We start from the raw sequence: 16,800 nt of genomic DNA, 5'->3' as shown, positions 1-16,800 counted from the left end.
ACCAGGGTCACGATGGATCGTGGGCCTATCCCAGGAACACTGAGCATGAGCAGGAATTACACGTTGGATGGAATAGGATGGGACGCCAGCTCATCCCACGCACACACACATGTACAGTACATTTTACAGCGCCAGGCTGTTTTCTCATAAAGCTCTCAGTTCTGTTCAACTGGACCACAAAGGGAGCTAGCTGCAACTGGCCTCAGTGCTTTTGGAGTTCACAATACAAGTGGACTGAAAAAGGGGACTCTTCTTTTTCTGGCCATTTTAGTATTGATGAGATCTCAGAGCACTTGTTGTTCACACCATACCTCTTTTACCACAGTGTAATATCTGTGTAACGCTGAAGTGTGATTCAAAATGGTTGCTTTACATCATACCTGTCAACCCTCCCGTTTTTCCCGGGATTCTCCCGTATTTTACCATTCTATCCCGCTATTATCCCGTTTAAATATTTTCCCGTATTCCTCCCGTATTTTTAATCTTTCTAAAAAATAAAAAAAAATCCCACTGGGTGTAATTGATATGTTTGCTACATTCACCTCCGGTAAAGCAGGTGACAGTATACAGAACATTAGCTGTAACATCTACAGAACTCACTCAAAAAAACAACTCACGCCAGTAAAACAAGTAGAAGAAGAATAGCAGTCGAAGAAGAAGAACAGCATGGAGGAACGTGTGTTGGATTTCCCTTATTTTCAAATCCCAATGTTGACAGGTATGCTTTACATGAAGCTATCATTTGCTGAAATACGATGAGTTAGATGAAAAACAGAGCAAAACAAACTTAAAGTGAAATACCAGAACTGTTTCTGTGCTGAACCAAAATCAAACTCATGCTTCAAAATCAAACTCATGCTTCAAAATCAAACTCATGCTTCAAAATCAAACTCATGCTTCATGCCATAAAGCTACTGACCTTTTAGCTCATGTGAGTAGTTGGGGTAAATAAAATACATGCATACACTACATACATCATACACACACTGTATACTAATAGTATTATACAGTAACTATTTTTTTCTGTCACTGACACAATACTATTATTACTGCTGCCTAACAACTTCAGCTCTATGGTATAATTGCCACAGTGGCTCTATTAGTCCATCTGTCATGTTGCTACCTCAGATCCATGACTGAACATTTTTTGTGCATACGTGAACACAGTAGATAAACTCAGACCCCTCTAAAGTGACCCACAAGTGAACCATACTCAGACCACCTAGAACATTTTAGTTTGTCATGGAAATATGTTGTTTGTTTTCCTAAAAACTTATCAACATATAATACATGCATACTGTATATTATAAATCTTCATTAATAATAATATTTAATATTTCATTATATTTAATTATTATGTATAATATTTCATATTCGTAAATGTATATTTTTATGTAAGATGCAATGGTTTATGTCTTTTTAAAGAGAGATGACACCTTACATTGATACAATAAAACAAAAAGCAATTAAAACTGTAAAGATCCATAATTTAATTAAAATGTCCGTATGAAGTTCTGTAAACTTGTTTTTACTTGATGAGATTCATTAAAATACACACTAGTACTAAACCTGTTATGGCATGCTGAATTTAACATATTGTTTAGCAAGTAAAACATGCAATTTAATCAATCAATCAATCAATCAGTCAATCACTCGTTGATTCATGTAAATTTGGATGGCACCCCATGCAACGAATCCAACTCGTCACCAAGTGGTGATCAGCTGACAGCTCTGCCCTTCTCTCTGCGTGAATGTCCAGAACATCTGGCCTCAAATCTGATGATACAATTACACAATCAGTCATCGACCTTTGACCTTCCCAGGTTCTCTGGTAACAAATGCACTTAGGAAAAACTTTGTTCAAACATAGTGTTTATTATTGACAATCTGTGGCTTGCACAAATGTCTAAGAAAATTTCACCATGTGGGTTTCGAGTCAGGAGGCCAGTCCCTGACATTTTTACAAAAACATTTTTTTCGCTACTTCCCCTACAAATATTGTCCAATCATCACCAAATTTGGAATGCAGCATTGTGAGACAAAAGCAAACAAAACTTGTTTCTTGGATTTTTGATGTACTGGATGATTCGCCAATAAAGCACAAATGAATTTGACAGCAAAGTCACTAAATTTCGAGTGGTCTGTTTTAAGGTGCGTGTGTGATTGTTATACCATGGTGCAAGTTTTTTCTCTCTGATTATATTTCTTTTAAGTGGAGCTACATTATCTAGAGTATAGTGGAACATTGACTCAAAGCATTCAGTTGCCTGATCAAGTTCTGTGGGGTCAGACAGTGATCCAATCAAAGTTAATAACTCTGGGAGATTATTGATAAAACTATGTGCAGTAGCTGACGTGAATGTACATTTGACATGGTAGCATGGCAAGGTGCATATATTATGACTAAGATACATTTTAAATGAGATGAGATAATGATCTGAGATAGCTTCAGATTGAGGAAATGCGAGTATATTTTCTATATAGTCCAAATTTATTCCAAATCATACTATTAGATCAAGAGTGTGACCACCATTATGAGAACAGTGGTTGTGTCCGTTCTAGATTACCTCCTACTGAATTTAGAATGGACGCAATGGCTGTTCTCAGAGGGTCTTCCGGATTATCAGAATGAATATTAATGTCTCCAACAATTAATACTTTGTCTAAAGAAACAACCTGGTTTGAGATGAAATCCGCAAATTCACGAAGGAATTCAGAATAAGGCCCTGGGTCCTGCTGTCTCTTAGTAGTCTGTAAATAATAATTAGAGGAATCGACTGGGTAGACTTAATTTTTATGGCTACATATGTTATGTTAGTATAAAGAACTTTATACCAAGTTGAATTTATGTCTAGGTATTTCTGTGACACTTAGACTATCATTATAAATAACTGCAACACCTCCTCCTCTGCCAGTTAGACGAGGCTGATGTATATAACTGTATCCGGGAGGACTTTCATTTCATTAACAATAAGCACTTTAGATATGAGAGCTATTTAACAGTCCTAGCTTCAGTTCAAAGGTCGAAGCTGGCTGTGCATTCACTATAATCTAATTTTATGCTAATTAGGTTACTAAAACAAACTTTCTGAGTATTTTTACATTTTTGTTCTGCTCAGAAAACAGACACAGTCTCAATCAGGTGGAATCTAAGTGATAACTACGTGCAGCTAGCAGATAGTTGGTTTAGCCTGCTTGTCTGCTCTCTGGCCTTGGCTCTGGATTGTCACCGATTAACTAGGCCTGTTCTACAACTATGAGCTATGCTGCAAGACAGCACAAAACCTGCTGTAACCTACATCGCCACGCTGCATGGGATGTTGGCCACTTTTTTTTCACTTCTTCTCCTACAAATTTTGTCCAATAACCATAAAATGTGGGAAGACAGCATTGGGAGACCAACCTGATATGTCCTATATATTAATCAGCAAAAGCTAAAGGTAACAAACAAGATTTGATTTTATTTGAAACATGGGAGGGCTACTGAAAACAAGAAGTGAGACAATATCTCAGCAACAACTTAATATTTTGCCTTGAATTTAGTATATCTCCTTGTGAACAAGTTCTGATGGTCCCAATGACTTCTGATCTTCCTCTGTCACTAAGGGGTGGGGCCAGAAAGTGCTTGACCCCCTTAACTGCTGCTTGCAGTTATACTATTGTATGTAATTCTTGTAATGCTAGCTGATATTAGTGTTTTCCAGTTCATTATGTTATGAATGACAGAGTGTTCCTGATGAGAGAACATCTCAACAACTAGTGTTCTGGTAGAATCAGTTGATTATCTGCATGTTATCTGCAACTGATAAAGAACAGTGTGAAGAGTTTTTAAAAGGTGAACCCAGTATTGAGAAATGTGTGTAAACAATTGCAAGTTGTTGTTCAAAGTTTGTGCTCCTTTATTGTTTTTGAACTGAGTTTTTAATTGGTGAACACCTGCAGTTTTCAGTCAGGAAAAGGTCCATCACTTGCCTGCCACCCAACAAGCATTGTACCTGACCCCAACCCTTCATCTTGTAGGTGGTGATCCCACAAGATGGCTTCACATCACTATTTCCAGTTGAGCCCAACTGGTTTGTGTGCGTGGCCTAGTCAAAGATGTTCGCCTGTGGACACCACCCCCAAGCCTGACTCTGGTACTGGGTCCCAGTAATTCTAATCCAGTCAGGGTACACTTCAGCTTTTTTGTACCCTTCATGGGGGTCTTTAGGAATGCTCTTTTTCTGATTACTCGCCTCAGATCCATTTAGCAAAGGTGGCATTAAACTCCTGATGACATAGCCCTGAGGTCCACCAAAGTACACAAGCTGCTTCACTTGCAGCAAGGTCTCATGAAGGGCACACATGATAAAAACCTATGGCAATTCTTGCCTAAATTAACAATTAAATAGTTTTGTTAATAAATACATTGGAAATCTTTCTGATAAATGGCAGTGAAACCATGCTTTTAGTAAGACACTGAGAACAGAAGAAATGGAAGACTTTAATAAATAAATGGCATGCATACCATTTTCATTACAATGCTTTTAAACATCAGAAGAACCAGAATATCATAAATGTTAATCATTTCAGATAAAACAACAAACTAAAGAAAAACAGAAAGCACCATAGACCTGAGTATCTGAAACTACACCTCAACTTCTATAAGGATTTCCAGTGCATTTGTGAATGTTTTATCTACCCGTAAATCAGTTAGCTCCCCTAAAACTGATGTATAAACAGTACGCTATTTCTTTTCTTTTTTTGCAGTGTGTGGCAGCTCCAGGTTCCTGGACTGATCTTGAGTTTGGATTACTGTGTGGAGCTTTTCTTCCTGTGATTCCCTTTCCTATGTGGGTTTCCTCCAGGTTCTTAGTTTTCGTCCTACCTCCCAATAACATGTGAAGATGTGAATGAGTGAATGAAAGTGTCTCTGCATTATGTCCTGCATTAGACAGCGGTCCCATCCAGGGGTATTCCCCGTCTCACAATCAGTGTTCCCAGGATATGCTCCAGATCCACTGCGACCTTGACCAGATTAAAGCGGCTATTAAAAGTAGTTTTTTTTATTCGTCTTGGTTTGCTACAGGTGAAACAATGTTGATTAGCCATAGACCGCATAGAGTTGAGCTGAGAACCTCTCAAGTATTATATCATGGAGTATGTAACAGGAAAGACAAATTAAAATCTTTAGAAAAGGACACAAATCAAAGAAATTGAAGGCTTCCTCAACACATGCCATTTCTGTGCAATACTGGAGAGCCTTTAGAACTTAGAAAAAAGGACAAAAATAAAATAAGCCAACACATTTAACGCATCTTGCAATGAACTATGCATTGTCATGTCAGAGAACACATTTAATTCTTGCACTTGACTGGTAAATAGTTGGCCATCTATTTATAGAAAACAAAGAACTGAGTAATAACTTGTCTTTAAGCATTAAGCTCATTCTTTTCACACCAAGTAGAAGCACACCGTCCCATACCTGCTACTGTTTACTCATTCACAGCACATACTCAACTATGGAAATGTGATCAAGCATGTCACCTTGGAACCTCTACATGAATTCAGTCCAGTGTGTAGCAAAAATGTGCTGTTTGGAAAGGAGTAAATACATTTCTATTAAGGATAATGTTAAACCAGATTACTTTTTAAATCCAGTAAGCCTTCACAGTTCTGCTTTAACTGATCACTGTGTCAGTCTCAAAAGCTTTAATGCCTGTACTATACCCCCAAATTCCTTACCCATTATTAAATGCTGACACAAACTCGGGTACTGCTTAAAGAAAAATGGCTGAAGAAAAATTCGCTACCAATCAGTATAATGAAAGTACAGATAAAAACTAAACGGATGATGAAAACAACTTTCTTCCTTTTGGTTAAAGTTCTTCACTCCTTTGTTCAGGAAAACAAAATGTCTGAGATTGTTATTACAAGCTCACCTCTAAACATCAATTATGAATAAGCAATAATCCTGATTGTGTAAATAATGACACTGGGGATATGTGTGTTATTTGACAAGGGGAGTACATAACATCACCAGCACTTTATAATGGGATGCATATACAGAAGGAGCAACTGTACTATTTATAACAAAAAATGTACACTATATGACTATACACTATAAGTTTTTGGACACCTTCCCATCACACCCATATGTGAGCCTTCCCCACACTTTTGCCACAAAGTTCGAAGCACACAATTGTATAGCTGGTCTTTATGCTGTAGGATTACAATTTCCCTTTGCTGGATTTAAGGGTCCCAAACATGTTCCAGCATGGCATTTCCCCTGTGCACCAAGCGAGGTCCATGAAGACATGGTTTGCCAAGGTTGGAGTGGAAGAACTCCAGTGGCCTGCACAGAGCCCTGACCTCAACCCCACTGAACACACTGAATTCATCTGCGATGAATTCAAACACTCCAGGCCTCCTCACTCGACATCAGTGGCTGACCTCACTACTGCTCTGTTGGCTGGATGAGCACAAATCCCCAAAGCCACATTTCAATATCTAGTGGAAAATCTTCCCAGAAGAGTGGAGGTTATTATAAAAGCAAAAGATCACATCTGGAATGAGATTTTGAAAAAGCACATATGAGTGGTCAGGTGTCCACAAACTTTTGGCCACATAGTGCATGTCCTGGTTAACAATTTACTTTGACACATATTTACATGATAAGCACCATTACAGAGGATTGGGGAAAGCTGTACATTTGAACTCTGAGCCATAAATGTTCAGAGGGGAGTTCACATGCCCTGCATCACAGAGATCTGACACACAGCATATTCCAAATGCTTCTTGAAGAGCTCATAAGAGGAGAGCAGAGGCAGAATGAGGTGGTTTGTTTCAGTTTGACTTTGAGGAAACGCAAAGGAGGGTTCCAGTGGCACAAAGAACGATAATGAGGGAGGAGGGTCAAAGTTCATGGCAGGGACCACATCGATACCAGTGGCAAAAATGAGAATATCCTCTAGTGATGCAGCACATCGTCCATCTGGAATAAAAGGAGGAGATGACCAGCGTAATTTGCAATAGTGTAAAGACATTAACAATTTGCTGTAATGTTGTCTTTGTTCATAATACATGAATGACCACAATAAACAATCAATAATGAATTGACTCAGGTTAGATTGCTGGTGATAAGATTCGTTAAGCCCATTTGTGTGTTAAATAAAGAAGGTGAAAACAAACAAGAAAAAAGCAAACCTTCACACTCATGTATGTATTGCTTCCAGAAACCCAGTGTCACATATTCTTTTGCTTTCTGTTCTTCTTCCTCAGAAAAACAAGCAGTGAAAAGTGAAAACATGGCGTCAGCAGTCATCCTTTCTCCTGGGCCACAAAAAATTGGACAGAAGGCCTCTGGACATGCCTGGACTCGATCAAACACACTTAACGTTCTAAGGCCCTCGCGAAATCTACAAAACACCAACCAAAGAAAATTGTTTATAATTAAATTATTATAGTGAATCAACAAATTATACTTTACATTTTTCTGTATTGCAATGTATCCCTGCCTATGACTAGAGTTCAAGTCACAGGACTGACAGAGGGTGATAGGAAAGAACCGGGAGCTATATAGTGCCCTCCAGAGTTACTGACCCATTTCATTGCTAAAATTATTATCATAAAGTATATTTTAAACAAATCTTGTCAATCTTGAATACTTCATATTTTTCATTTGGTCTCAGTGCCCAGCAAGTGCCTTTAACCATGTCCTGTTTCCCTGGGTTATAGATATGTTGTTATGCACATCGACAATCTTTTTGTCATCCATTAGCATGGAAAAAAACAAAGAAAGTTCAACACAAAAGAGACAGAGCGTTGTTGACTTGTACAAATCAGGTAACGGATACAAAAGAAATACATAAGCAGTTAAATACCATTAAGAACAACTGTGGTCATGAAAGCAGTCAGAGACAGCTGGAAATTTTCCAGGAATTGGAATCATGAGCACATTGTTGACCCCCACACAGTGAGGAGCTACATGGGGACGGTTTCTTAGAATTGTTGCAACAAAGGACCCCTTAGGGTGCCCAAGTAGCACAACAAGTATTATTATAAGTATTATAATATTTGCAATATTGTCCAGAGATCACGAGAATGAATCCTGGGGTATGGCCAGGAGTCCAAGAGAGCAAAACTAGCCATGCTCTCTGGGTGGGAGGGCTGGTGACAAACTTGAAACCAGTGTTTTGAGGAAAAGGGCACTATTTAAAAAAAAATTTTTGTCTTCTGTGTTTGAAAACAAACAAACAAACAAATAATGTGCTATTTTTATATATTATTTCTTGCTCATTTCATAAAGTGCACCAGTACTTCTGGAGGGCACTGTACACGTTCTAGAGCCACGGTCCTGTCTAGTTAGGAAGTAATTCATCGACAAATTCAACATAGGTGATTATGTAAAATCCACAGCCTCCTCACAATCACTGATTTTAAATTCCAACATGCTTAGGCTAATCATTCTGTTCCTAATTTTCCATCATAATGTGGCTGGACTTCTCTAGGTGCATTGGCATTTTATTTTACTAACTTTTAAACAGCAGCAGCCTCTGGAGGCTCACCCTGTATGCTGATGTACAGCTGCTTCTTCTTCTCTTCTGTGTGTGTTTGTGTGTCCAATAAACATACGTTCCATATTGCATTTGTTTTTACTACTGTTCTACTGTTGTATAATAGTGACAAACTAATATGGGGCAGACACACATTTATTAGCTAAATTGAACAGGCATGAGAAACCTCGAATATACTTTGTCTTGTTAGACACGAACAAAATTATAAGAAATGGGGAAAAAAGAAAGGAAAAAAACAACAAATGTGAGGTACAGATATATATGCTAGAGCTCACCAATCCCAAAGTCCAACAGGCAAGAGAGAATTAAATACTGCTAGGGAAAGTATTATAATATTCTGTGACTACACCAGCTATTTCTTGTCAGATATAAAAGCTTAAGTTAAAAACAATTATATTAAAGACAGATAACTTAATCCCTCAGGTTGGTCTTTTCTGCTCATAATACAGCTTTTAACAGGGAGTGCTTCTTACATCAATGGTGTGATTCTGATTAACCCCAAATAAAGATCTGGCAGGATTTTCTTGATATCTTCTTGGTTTCATCCCCCTGCTGAAACCAATGTCCACAAAGAGCATACAAAGCAAGTTTGGGATCTCATCGCTGAACGTTATCAATCATGAGAGGGGTACAAAAGAATTTCCAAAACATTAAGATGCACCATGGAAGACTGTGAAGGCTATCATCAACGAGTGGAGAAAATGGGACATCACAGTGACAACCAAAATTGATGAAAGGACAAGAAGAAAACTTATTGGGGAGGCTACCAAGAGACCTATGGCAACAGTTAAGGGAGTTGCAGGAATATCTGGCAAGTACTGGTCACTCCCTGCAAGTGGCAGCAATCTCTCATATGTCTGGGCTGTAGGGTAGGGAGGTTAGATGGAAGCTCTTTCTCACAGAAGAAAAAACAATGAATCCAAGTCCACCTAAATTTTGCCAAACCATGTGGCAAAATGTGTTATGATTTGATGAGACTAAGGTAGAACTTTTTGAGCATAATTCTAAAAGATACGCTTGGAACAAAAACAAGACAGCTTATCATCCAAAGAACACCATACCCATGATGAAGCATGGTGCTGGCAGCAACATGCTATGAGGCTTCTTCTCTTTAGCTGGGACTGGGGCTCTAGTCAAAACAGAGGGAATCATGGACAGTTCCAAATACCATTACTATTCTGGCACAAAACCTGCAGGCCTCTGTTAGACAGTTGAAGATGAAGATAAAGTTCACCTTCTGGCACAACAACAACCCAAAGCACAAATCTGAGTCAACAAAGGAATGGCTACAGAAGATTATGTTTTGGAATGGTCCAGAACCCAGAACTAAATCCTATCGAAAACCTTTGGAATGACTTAAAGAGGGCTGTGCACAAGAGATCTCCTGCCAATTTGATAGATCTGGAGCATTTTTGCAAGGAAGAGTGGAATAAAATTGCCAGATCAAGATGTGCTAAGTTGGTAGACTCCTACCCAAAAGGACTGAGTGCTTAAATAAATAAGCAAAAGGCACTTTAACATTAAAGCTGTGCACACTCATGCAACAAGTATTCTAATTTTTTTTCCTCTCTAAATTTTTTCTATCTGATTTTCCCTTGAATTTTGTTGGTTGCTATATCACATCTGACATGATTTATCTTGGTTTCATTTTTTACATAACAAAAAACCTGCCATTTTAACAGGGGTGTGTAGACTTTTTATGCCCAGTATAGGTTTTACTATTTGAGGAACCAACCTTTGAAGAGGCAACTGCATTCTTACGACAAAGTAAAAGTTTAGAATGTCCTCCAGCAGCAGGTTTTTGTCAGAAAGTTTAGTGATCTCTCGCCAGCAGCCTGCTACTTGCAAATAGTCCATCATGGACCTCACCACTCTCCTCAGCTCCTTCAAAGAGCTTGATTGTGCTATCTGAAACATATTAGACTAGATTTATGATTGCATGACAAAAAAATGTGCATTGCCTCTAAAGTACATAGTATTACAAGGCTTTGCTATAACGATGTACTATAAGACTCACCTTTCTGACTGCGTGTGTTAGTGTGACATCTCCCAGGTCTTCAGCAGTGAACTTGTAGTCAGTGGGGTAATGAAATAGGCTGTAGTAGAGCGCATGAGAGAAGAAGGCCACAGGAGGACCTCCATGGACCAGAGAGAGAGCCAGCAGACTGCCAACCTCGAAATACAGATCGTCTCTCAGAGCTGCACACAAGAAAGTTGGCATTAAAAAGCCATCCTTACTATTTGAGGTAAGCTATACTATTACAAGTTTGGTGCCTGGAACAGTTCACAGACCACTTTCTCACAAATATTACTGAAACAAAACATGAGGAGTAGAGCACAAATAGTTTGTGATCATTAAGTTCTCATACCTTGCGAGCTGAGAGCCAGGTTTTTAACATGGTCAGGTCCTTCAAAGACACTCGAGTTCTGTAATTTCTGCAGAAGGAGTCTGAGGAAGCGGCGCTGTGGGCCCAACTTTTGTCCCTGTTTGTCTCTGTTGAAGCTCACAGACAGTGTGTGGCAGGGGTTGAAGTCACTCTGCCGCACAGCCTGAAGGGCAGCTTCAACCACCTCATCATTTTTCACCAGCAATGCTGTGATCTGCTGCGTTGATATTTGAGTGGCCAGATCCTTTAAGATCTCTGAGGGACTTGCGTCCATACAGAACCTGATATGAACCAACAAATCGCTATGAAACCTTCAGTCCTTTCCTCAAAACAATGTATTTATTTATTTCTGTGTAAATATGGGCATATATTGAGATACTGAGCAAACAACTCTGAATGAACCAGATCAAACAAAGTGCCATGTCTTACTGCTACCTTTTAGGGATGAATGATGAGCGAATGCTGGAGAGACATCTTTTAATCAGCCTTTTCTTCTCTTGCCTCTCTGCTAGCGGTGATTTAACATGGTTTGGCAATGTGGACACTGTTACAAACCCAAGGTAGTTGGAAGATAATTGTTAAACACAACTTAAAAACAAATCCTGTTATCCAGAACTAAGGCATGACAATCACTCAATGCTAGATTGGGTGCTGGCAAAGTTTTAGATTGTTATAGATCAGGAAGCTGAAAAAAATATTTTGTTCTAATCACAGATTAACCTCTTTTGAGGGGAAAATACAGCACTTTGATGACTATATCTTTAAAACACAGTGAGGCTGAGTGATAATTTGTTTTAGGTCACCTGTTCCCTCAACAGCAGCTTTGCAATCATCACAACTCCAGTTGGTCTCATAAAGCTTGAGAGAAGAACATTTTCGATGGGTTCCACTGGAGCCGCAAAACTTACAACGAACAATCTCAAACACCCTATTAAACCAAAAGGACAGCATTTATTTCAATGAATAATTTTTGAGAGCAATTGTAACATGGCAAAGCAATTTCCCCCTGGGATTAATAAAGTTCTTTGAATCTTGAATAGCTATATTGTGGTTTCTACAATGGATATAATCCTAAAAATATATAAAACGTCTTATCTGGTATTTTTAACATGAAAATATTCATTCATTTTAAAAAGCTTTGTTCCAAGTTTCTTCATTATTGAGCTGATAAACGTTTTTGTAACTGCAGGCAGGTTTATCTCAAAACAGCCCAAATAATAATAATCGGGTTCAACTAACAGAATGCTACAGTGCAATACACATATAGTAACCTGTCCGTTTGCTTACCCTGACTGCGCACTGTAACTACGACCTTTTTCACAGGAACATTTAACAGCATCACAGTGCTGGTACACCTGTAACAGTTCCCCATAAGCATTCTCCTCCAACTCCCATGATGCATCTCTAAAAGAAGGAAATGTATTGTGTTCCATGAAAGGTAAAGACTGATGATGGTCTAATATTTACAAACGTGTATAGCTTATATGGCTGAATAAAGAAACTGTATACCTTTCTGGTATGTGTATTCCCATTCTGAGCATTTCTTGCTGGAACTGGTCTGAGTTGTTGCATAGTGTACATCTGAAGAAATACAGGGCAGCACTGTGTGCCTGATTCTGTGGAAGGTAAATCATCTTAGGAACTGAAACCTTTAAATCCCCAGCATTGGTAGAATAAAATGTGTGAGAATGTAAATATTGTGGTAGGTTTACCTGAACACAGTCCCTATGAAACCAGCTTCCATGACATGCTGGGCACTTAAGCACAGAGTAAGAGAGAACAGGCTCGATGGGCTCCAAGCAGATGGAACAGGACAGAGGCAGAGTGGGGCTGGAAGAGCAGGTCTGAGTGGGGCGATGCTTTCTACAAAAAGATCTGACAACAAGAACTAACATGATCACATGGACTAATACATAGAGAACATGTTTAAATCCCTTCCCTTTTTTAGACACGTATTCAGTAATACGTAATGAATTGTAATGAATTTGTAATGAATTGCAGCCTGTTCATCTGTTTGTAGGTGATATATCCAGCTGTAGCTTTCAGTTAGGCTAAAAATAAACAGATTTAAATGTTGCTGATGAGCAAGATGTGGATTCGACAACAATCAGCATCATACGTAACACATCACGGTGTAGATTATAGGTAATACTGCTCCAGTGTGAATACACCGGGTTGTGGGTTCATGTGAGCTAAATTACATGAGTCAGAAGGCTGTCTTCGACCCTGGACTTTGAGTTTGACACTTGTTGAATGCTTGTGTGAGAATACTTGCAGATATGTAATATAATCCCTTGTAACGTTTTCGTCTTGTTTAGGCTATAAAAATGATTTGGGGAAGCACTAAGAACAGTATTCATGCACTTTAATCAAGAAGATTGCTTTCCAAGACTGAGCTGCAGAGATATGGGTTCAGTCTAAACCTTTTCCTTAGCTGGCAAATACAATTAGAAGGATATTGTTTAAGTCTTTTATACTGTGGATATAAACTGCAGTCCAAGATAAAGCTACTTACGGAAACAAGTCAGTGAACTGGAAAATAAACTCCTGTTCTATTCCACAAGGAAGGTGGACCATCTGTCTACAGCTTTTGATGGAGCATCCAACTGAAGCGCCCATCTTTTTACAGCCCATACACCGCTGCATTAAAAGAAAATCAGTAATGTCTTATTCATAAACATATGCAGTGTAAAACAACCATCGTCTAACATTCAAACACATTACAAATGGCCAGTAGTCATTGCCATGTCATGCGTATAACGGCAAATAAAGAAAATACTTGTGTCAAGAGTGTCAATTTACCAGCCTTGCAGATCTACGGGCCTCCTTTTTGATGTCATCCACCAGAAACCCATGAATGCCTTCATGCTCCTTTCCTCTCTGGAATATTCCACTGGACATCAGCTGCAACATGATTAGTGGTTTATATCTACTCATGGGGCTGTTGCTTTTATACAATCAAACAATATCGTTACATTGCTCAAGGACCCAAGAAAAAACAGGCTTTATCTGTCACGTATACATTACAGTACAGTGAAATTAGCACATCCCAGCTTGTTAGGAAGCTGGGGTCAGAGCACAGGATCAGCCATGATATAGTGTCCCTGCAGAGAGGGTTAAGGGCCTTGCTCAAGGGCCCAACAGTGGCAGCTTGGTGGTGCTGGGGCTTCAACCCCCAACCTTCTGACAATAACCTAGAGCCTTTAACCCTGCCTTTAATCTAGAGCTGCCATTCCCCTGCCCAACATCGGCCCTCTGACAGTCCTACAGTTTGAACTGACATCTGTCAGATAACTGTTTATTTTTTGTTACCAGCAGAAGATTAGTCCAATAAAGCCAATACACATGATGTTTTTAAACACTATGTACACACTCACTGTTTCTTACCAAACAAAAATAGTGCACAGTGAGTTTGGGTTCCTCAAGTGTGATCTTCTCTCCATATTTGTCAGGGCAATCATCACAACGCTTGCAAAGCTCACAGACTATAAAAACACAAAAGAAACCAAACTTTGGTCGTCAAAACGTTGGAAACATCAGCTCTAAATCTTCACTGCTTCATAGTCTTTAACTTTAAAGGTGATTGTCAAAAATAAGCAAAGTGGTTGGATAAAGTGGTTCATCAGCTGTGCAAGCAGAGTGCTTCTGTAGCTGCAGGAGGTGAAAGCAGCTGATCGCTTTGCATGCACAGCGGATGAACGACTTTCACCCATACGTCCTACATCTACAATAATTACACACACAAACAAAACATACTTTCTTTGACGGAGTCATCTTGTTCAACTGCGCGGTTCTTCGTCTTCGGCTTCATTGTTAGATTATTAGCGTTAGCTGGGAATAACTGTGTTTGCACAACAGCCTGCGGTAGAAAAACAGACGCCAAGTCTTCGAGTAATTTCACTTAACGTTACTTTACAAAAACTTCGCGTTTCTCTCTAATGAACAGTAAACTAACACTATGTGGCTACATTTCTCTTGCGAACAAAGCTAAATCATTAAGGCTAACTACTGAACTCGTCGTAACATGATGTGTACAAACACTAGCTGCTTGAACACCCGAGACGCGTTCGCGTGCTAATGTTTTCATCAGTGGAAACGACACTTCAGCTTTGCTAGCTCTCTGAAGTTACTGAACGTCAAGAACGCGAGCGAGCGCAGAGTTAAAACTTAATAAATTTCACCTCACACGTAAAATTCGAATATAAAATATGTTTTAAAAGTGAAATGTTGTTCTTTTAGAGAAGACGCAGACTATTGCCACGGAATTTTTGAAAATCCCTCTGCTTAGAAAAACCCGCCCACACTCGATTCTGGTTGGTTAAATTCAAACAGAAACATTCTGTGACCCGCTTCCGGGTCAAAGAGTCACTGATTCATAGTAAAAGTCCAGATTCTGGCGAAGTAGTGTTTATACATGCATCTATTCTCTGTGCCGCTTATCCCACACAGGGCTTGCGGGGAGCCTGGAGTCTTTCCCGGGGAACTCGGGGCCCAAGGCGGGGACACCCTGGACCGCGGTGGGGAATTACAAGTGTAAATTAGATTTAACGTATTTTATATAAAGAGCACATTACCATCTTATGATAATCTATCATTTAAACGAAATATTTTCATAAAGAAAATTATTTTATAAGCAAAAATAATATTATTATAAAAACAAACAGGGTTTTCATTTTTTTTCTCCCTTGTTTATATTAGACACAATTCAGACGGCAGCATTTCAAAATAAAGGTTTAAAAATTTGTGACTGGGTCTGTGACTTATCAGCATTTCAGTTTTTCACAGGTGCAAAATTTAAGATGTTTTGACACCTCTCGTTGTAAGCAGAGTGAAATTGATAGTTTTGGTTCATTTGCTATTTGGTTTGGTTTCAAGAGCTGCTAAACTGAGTAAAGACTCACAAACTGAGCTGTAGCGCTGCAGAAACGACTTGTGCTCTGGGTATTTAGAGCAAAAAACAAAAAGAGCCATTAAACACTGGATCCAAGGCACGAAATGTTCAAACACGTTATTTATATAATTATCTAATCGTTTATGAAGGGCTGGCTCCGTGGTCTCCGAGATCAGGTGATTTCTGAGGTTTGTGGATCTTTCTGCTACTGTATTTCTGACGGGAGAGAGAGAGTTTCTGTGAGCAGCACTACAGGGCTGTCACTGCACCATAAACACACCATAACATCCTGTACTATACTATACTATACTATACTATACTATACATAACACACCATACCATCCTATACTATACTATACTATACTATACTAGACATAACACACCATACCATCCTATACTATACTATACAATACTATACTATACTAGACATAACACACCATACCATCCTATACTATACTATACAATACTATACTATACTAGACATAACACACCATACCATCCTATACTATACTATACATAACTCACCATACTGTACTATACTGTACTATACATAACAAACCATATCATACTGTACTGTACTATACATAACACACCATACCATCCTGTACTATACTATACTATGCTATACTTACAATATACTATACATAACACACCATACCATCCTATATTATACTATACTGTACTATACTATAAATAACACACAATACCATACTATACTACATATAACACACCATACCATACTGTACTGTACTATACTATACTATACATAACACACCATACCATACTGTACTATACTATACTATGCTATATTTATACTGTGCTATACATAACACACCATACCATACCATACTGTACTATACTATACTATGCTTATACTATACTATACATAACACACCATACCATCCTATACTATACTATACTATACTAGACATAACACACCATACCATCCTATACTATACTATACAAT

At 38.7% G+C, this 16,800-nt stretch overlaps 1 protein-coding gene and 1 long non-coding RNA gene across 2 annotated transcripts; one reads left to right on the top strand and one right to left on the bottom strand.

Annotated features, from left to right (window-relative positions):
• Positions 1 to 101: 101 nt before the first annotated feature.
• On the top strand, positions 102 to 7,627 carry LOC113529764 (uncharacterized). Its single transcript, XR_003403081.3, has 3 exons — positions 102 to 718; positions 4,750 to 4,832; positions 7,261 to 7,627. It is a non-coding gene; the product is annotated as an uncharacterized LOC113529764 (long non-coding RNA).
• On the bottom strand, positions 4,464 to 15,280 carry g2e3 (G2/M-phase specific E3 ubiquitin protein ligase). The gene is made up of 14 exons (XM_026919198.3): positions 14,699 to 15,280; positions 14,330 to 14,427; positions 13,745 to 13,846; positions 13,458 to 13,582; positions 12,655 to 12,817; positions 12,452 to 12,558; positions 12,230 to 12,346; positions 11,746 to 11,870; positions 11,378 to 11,486; positions 10,925 to 11,223; positions 10,573 to 10,754; positions 10,291 to 10,463; positions 7,186 to 7,397; positions 4,464 to 6,973 (listed from the first exon to the last, which is right to left on the bottom strand). The coding sequence occupies exons 1-14, from the start codon at positions 14,751 to 14,753 to the stop codon at positions 6,726 to 6,728; spliced, it is 2,115 nt and encodes a 704-aa protein (XP_026774999.1). The 5' UTR covers positions 14,754 to 15,280; the 3' UTR covers positions 4,464 to 6,725.
• Positions 15,281 to 16,800: the final 1,520 nt, after the last annotated feature.

This window comes from Pangasianodon hypophthalmus, chromosome 10 (assembly GCF_027358585.1).
Source record: "Pangasianodon hypophthalmus isolate fPanHyp1 chromosome 10, fPanHyp1.pri, whole genome shotgun sequence".
NCBI classification, from domain to species: Eukaryota; Metazoa; Chordata; class Actinopteri; order Siluriformes; family Pangasiidae; genus Pangasianodon; species Pangasianodon hypophthalmus.
Note: the sequence above shows the minus strand (reverse complement) of the source record. Positions and strands in the feature narration are given on the sequence as shown.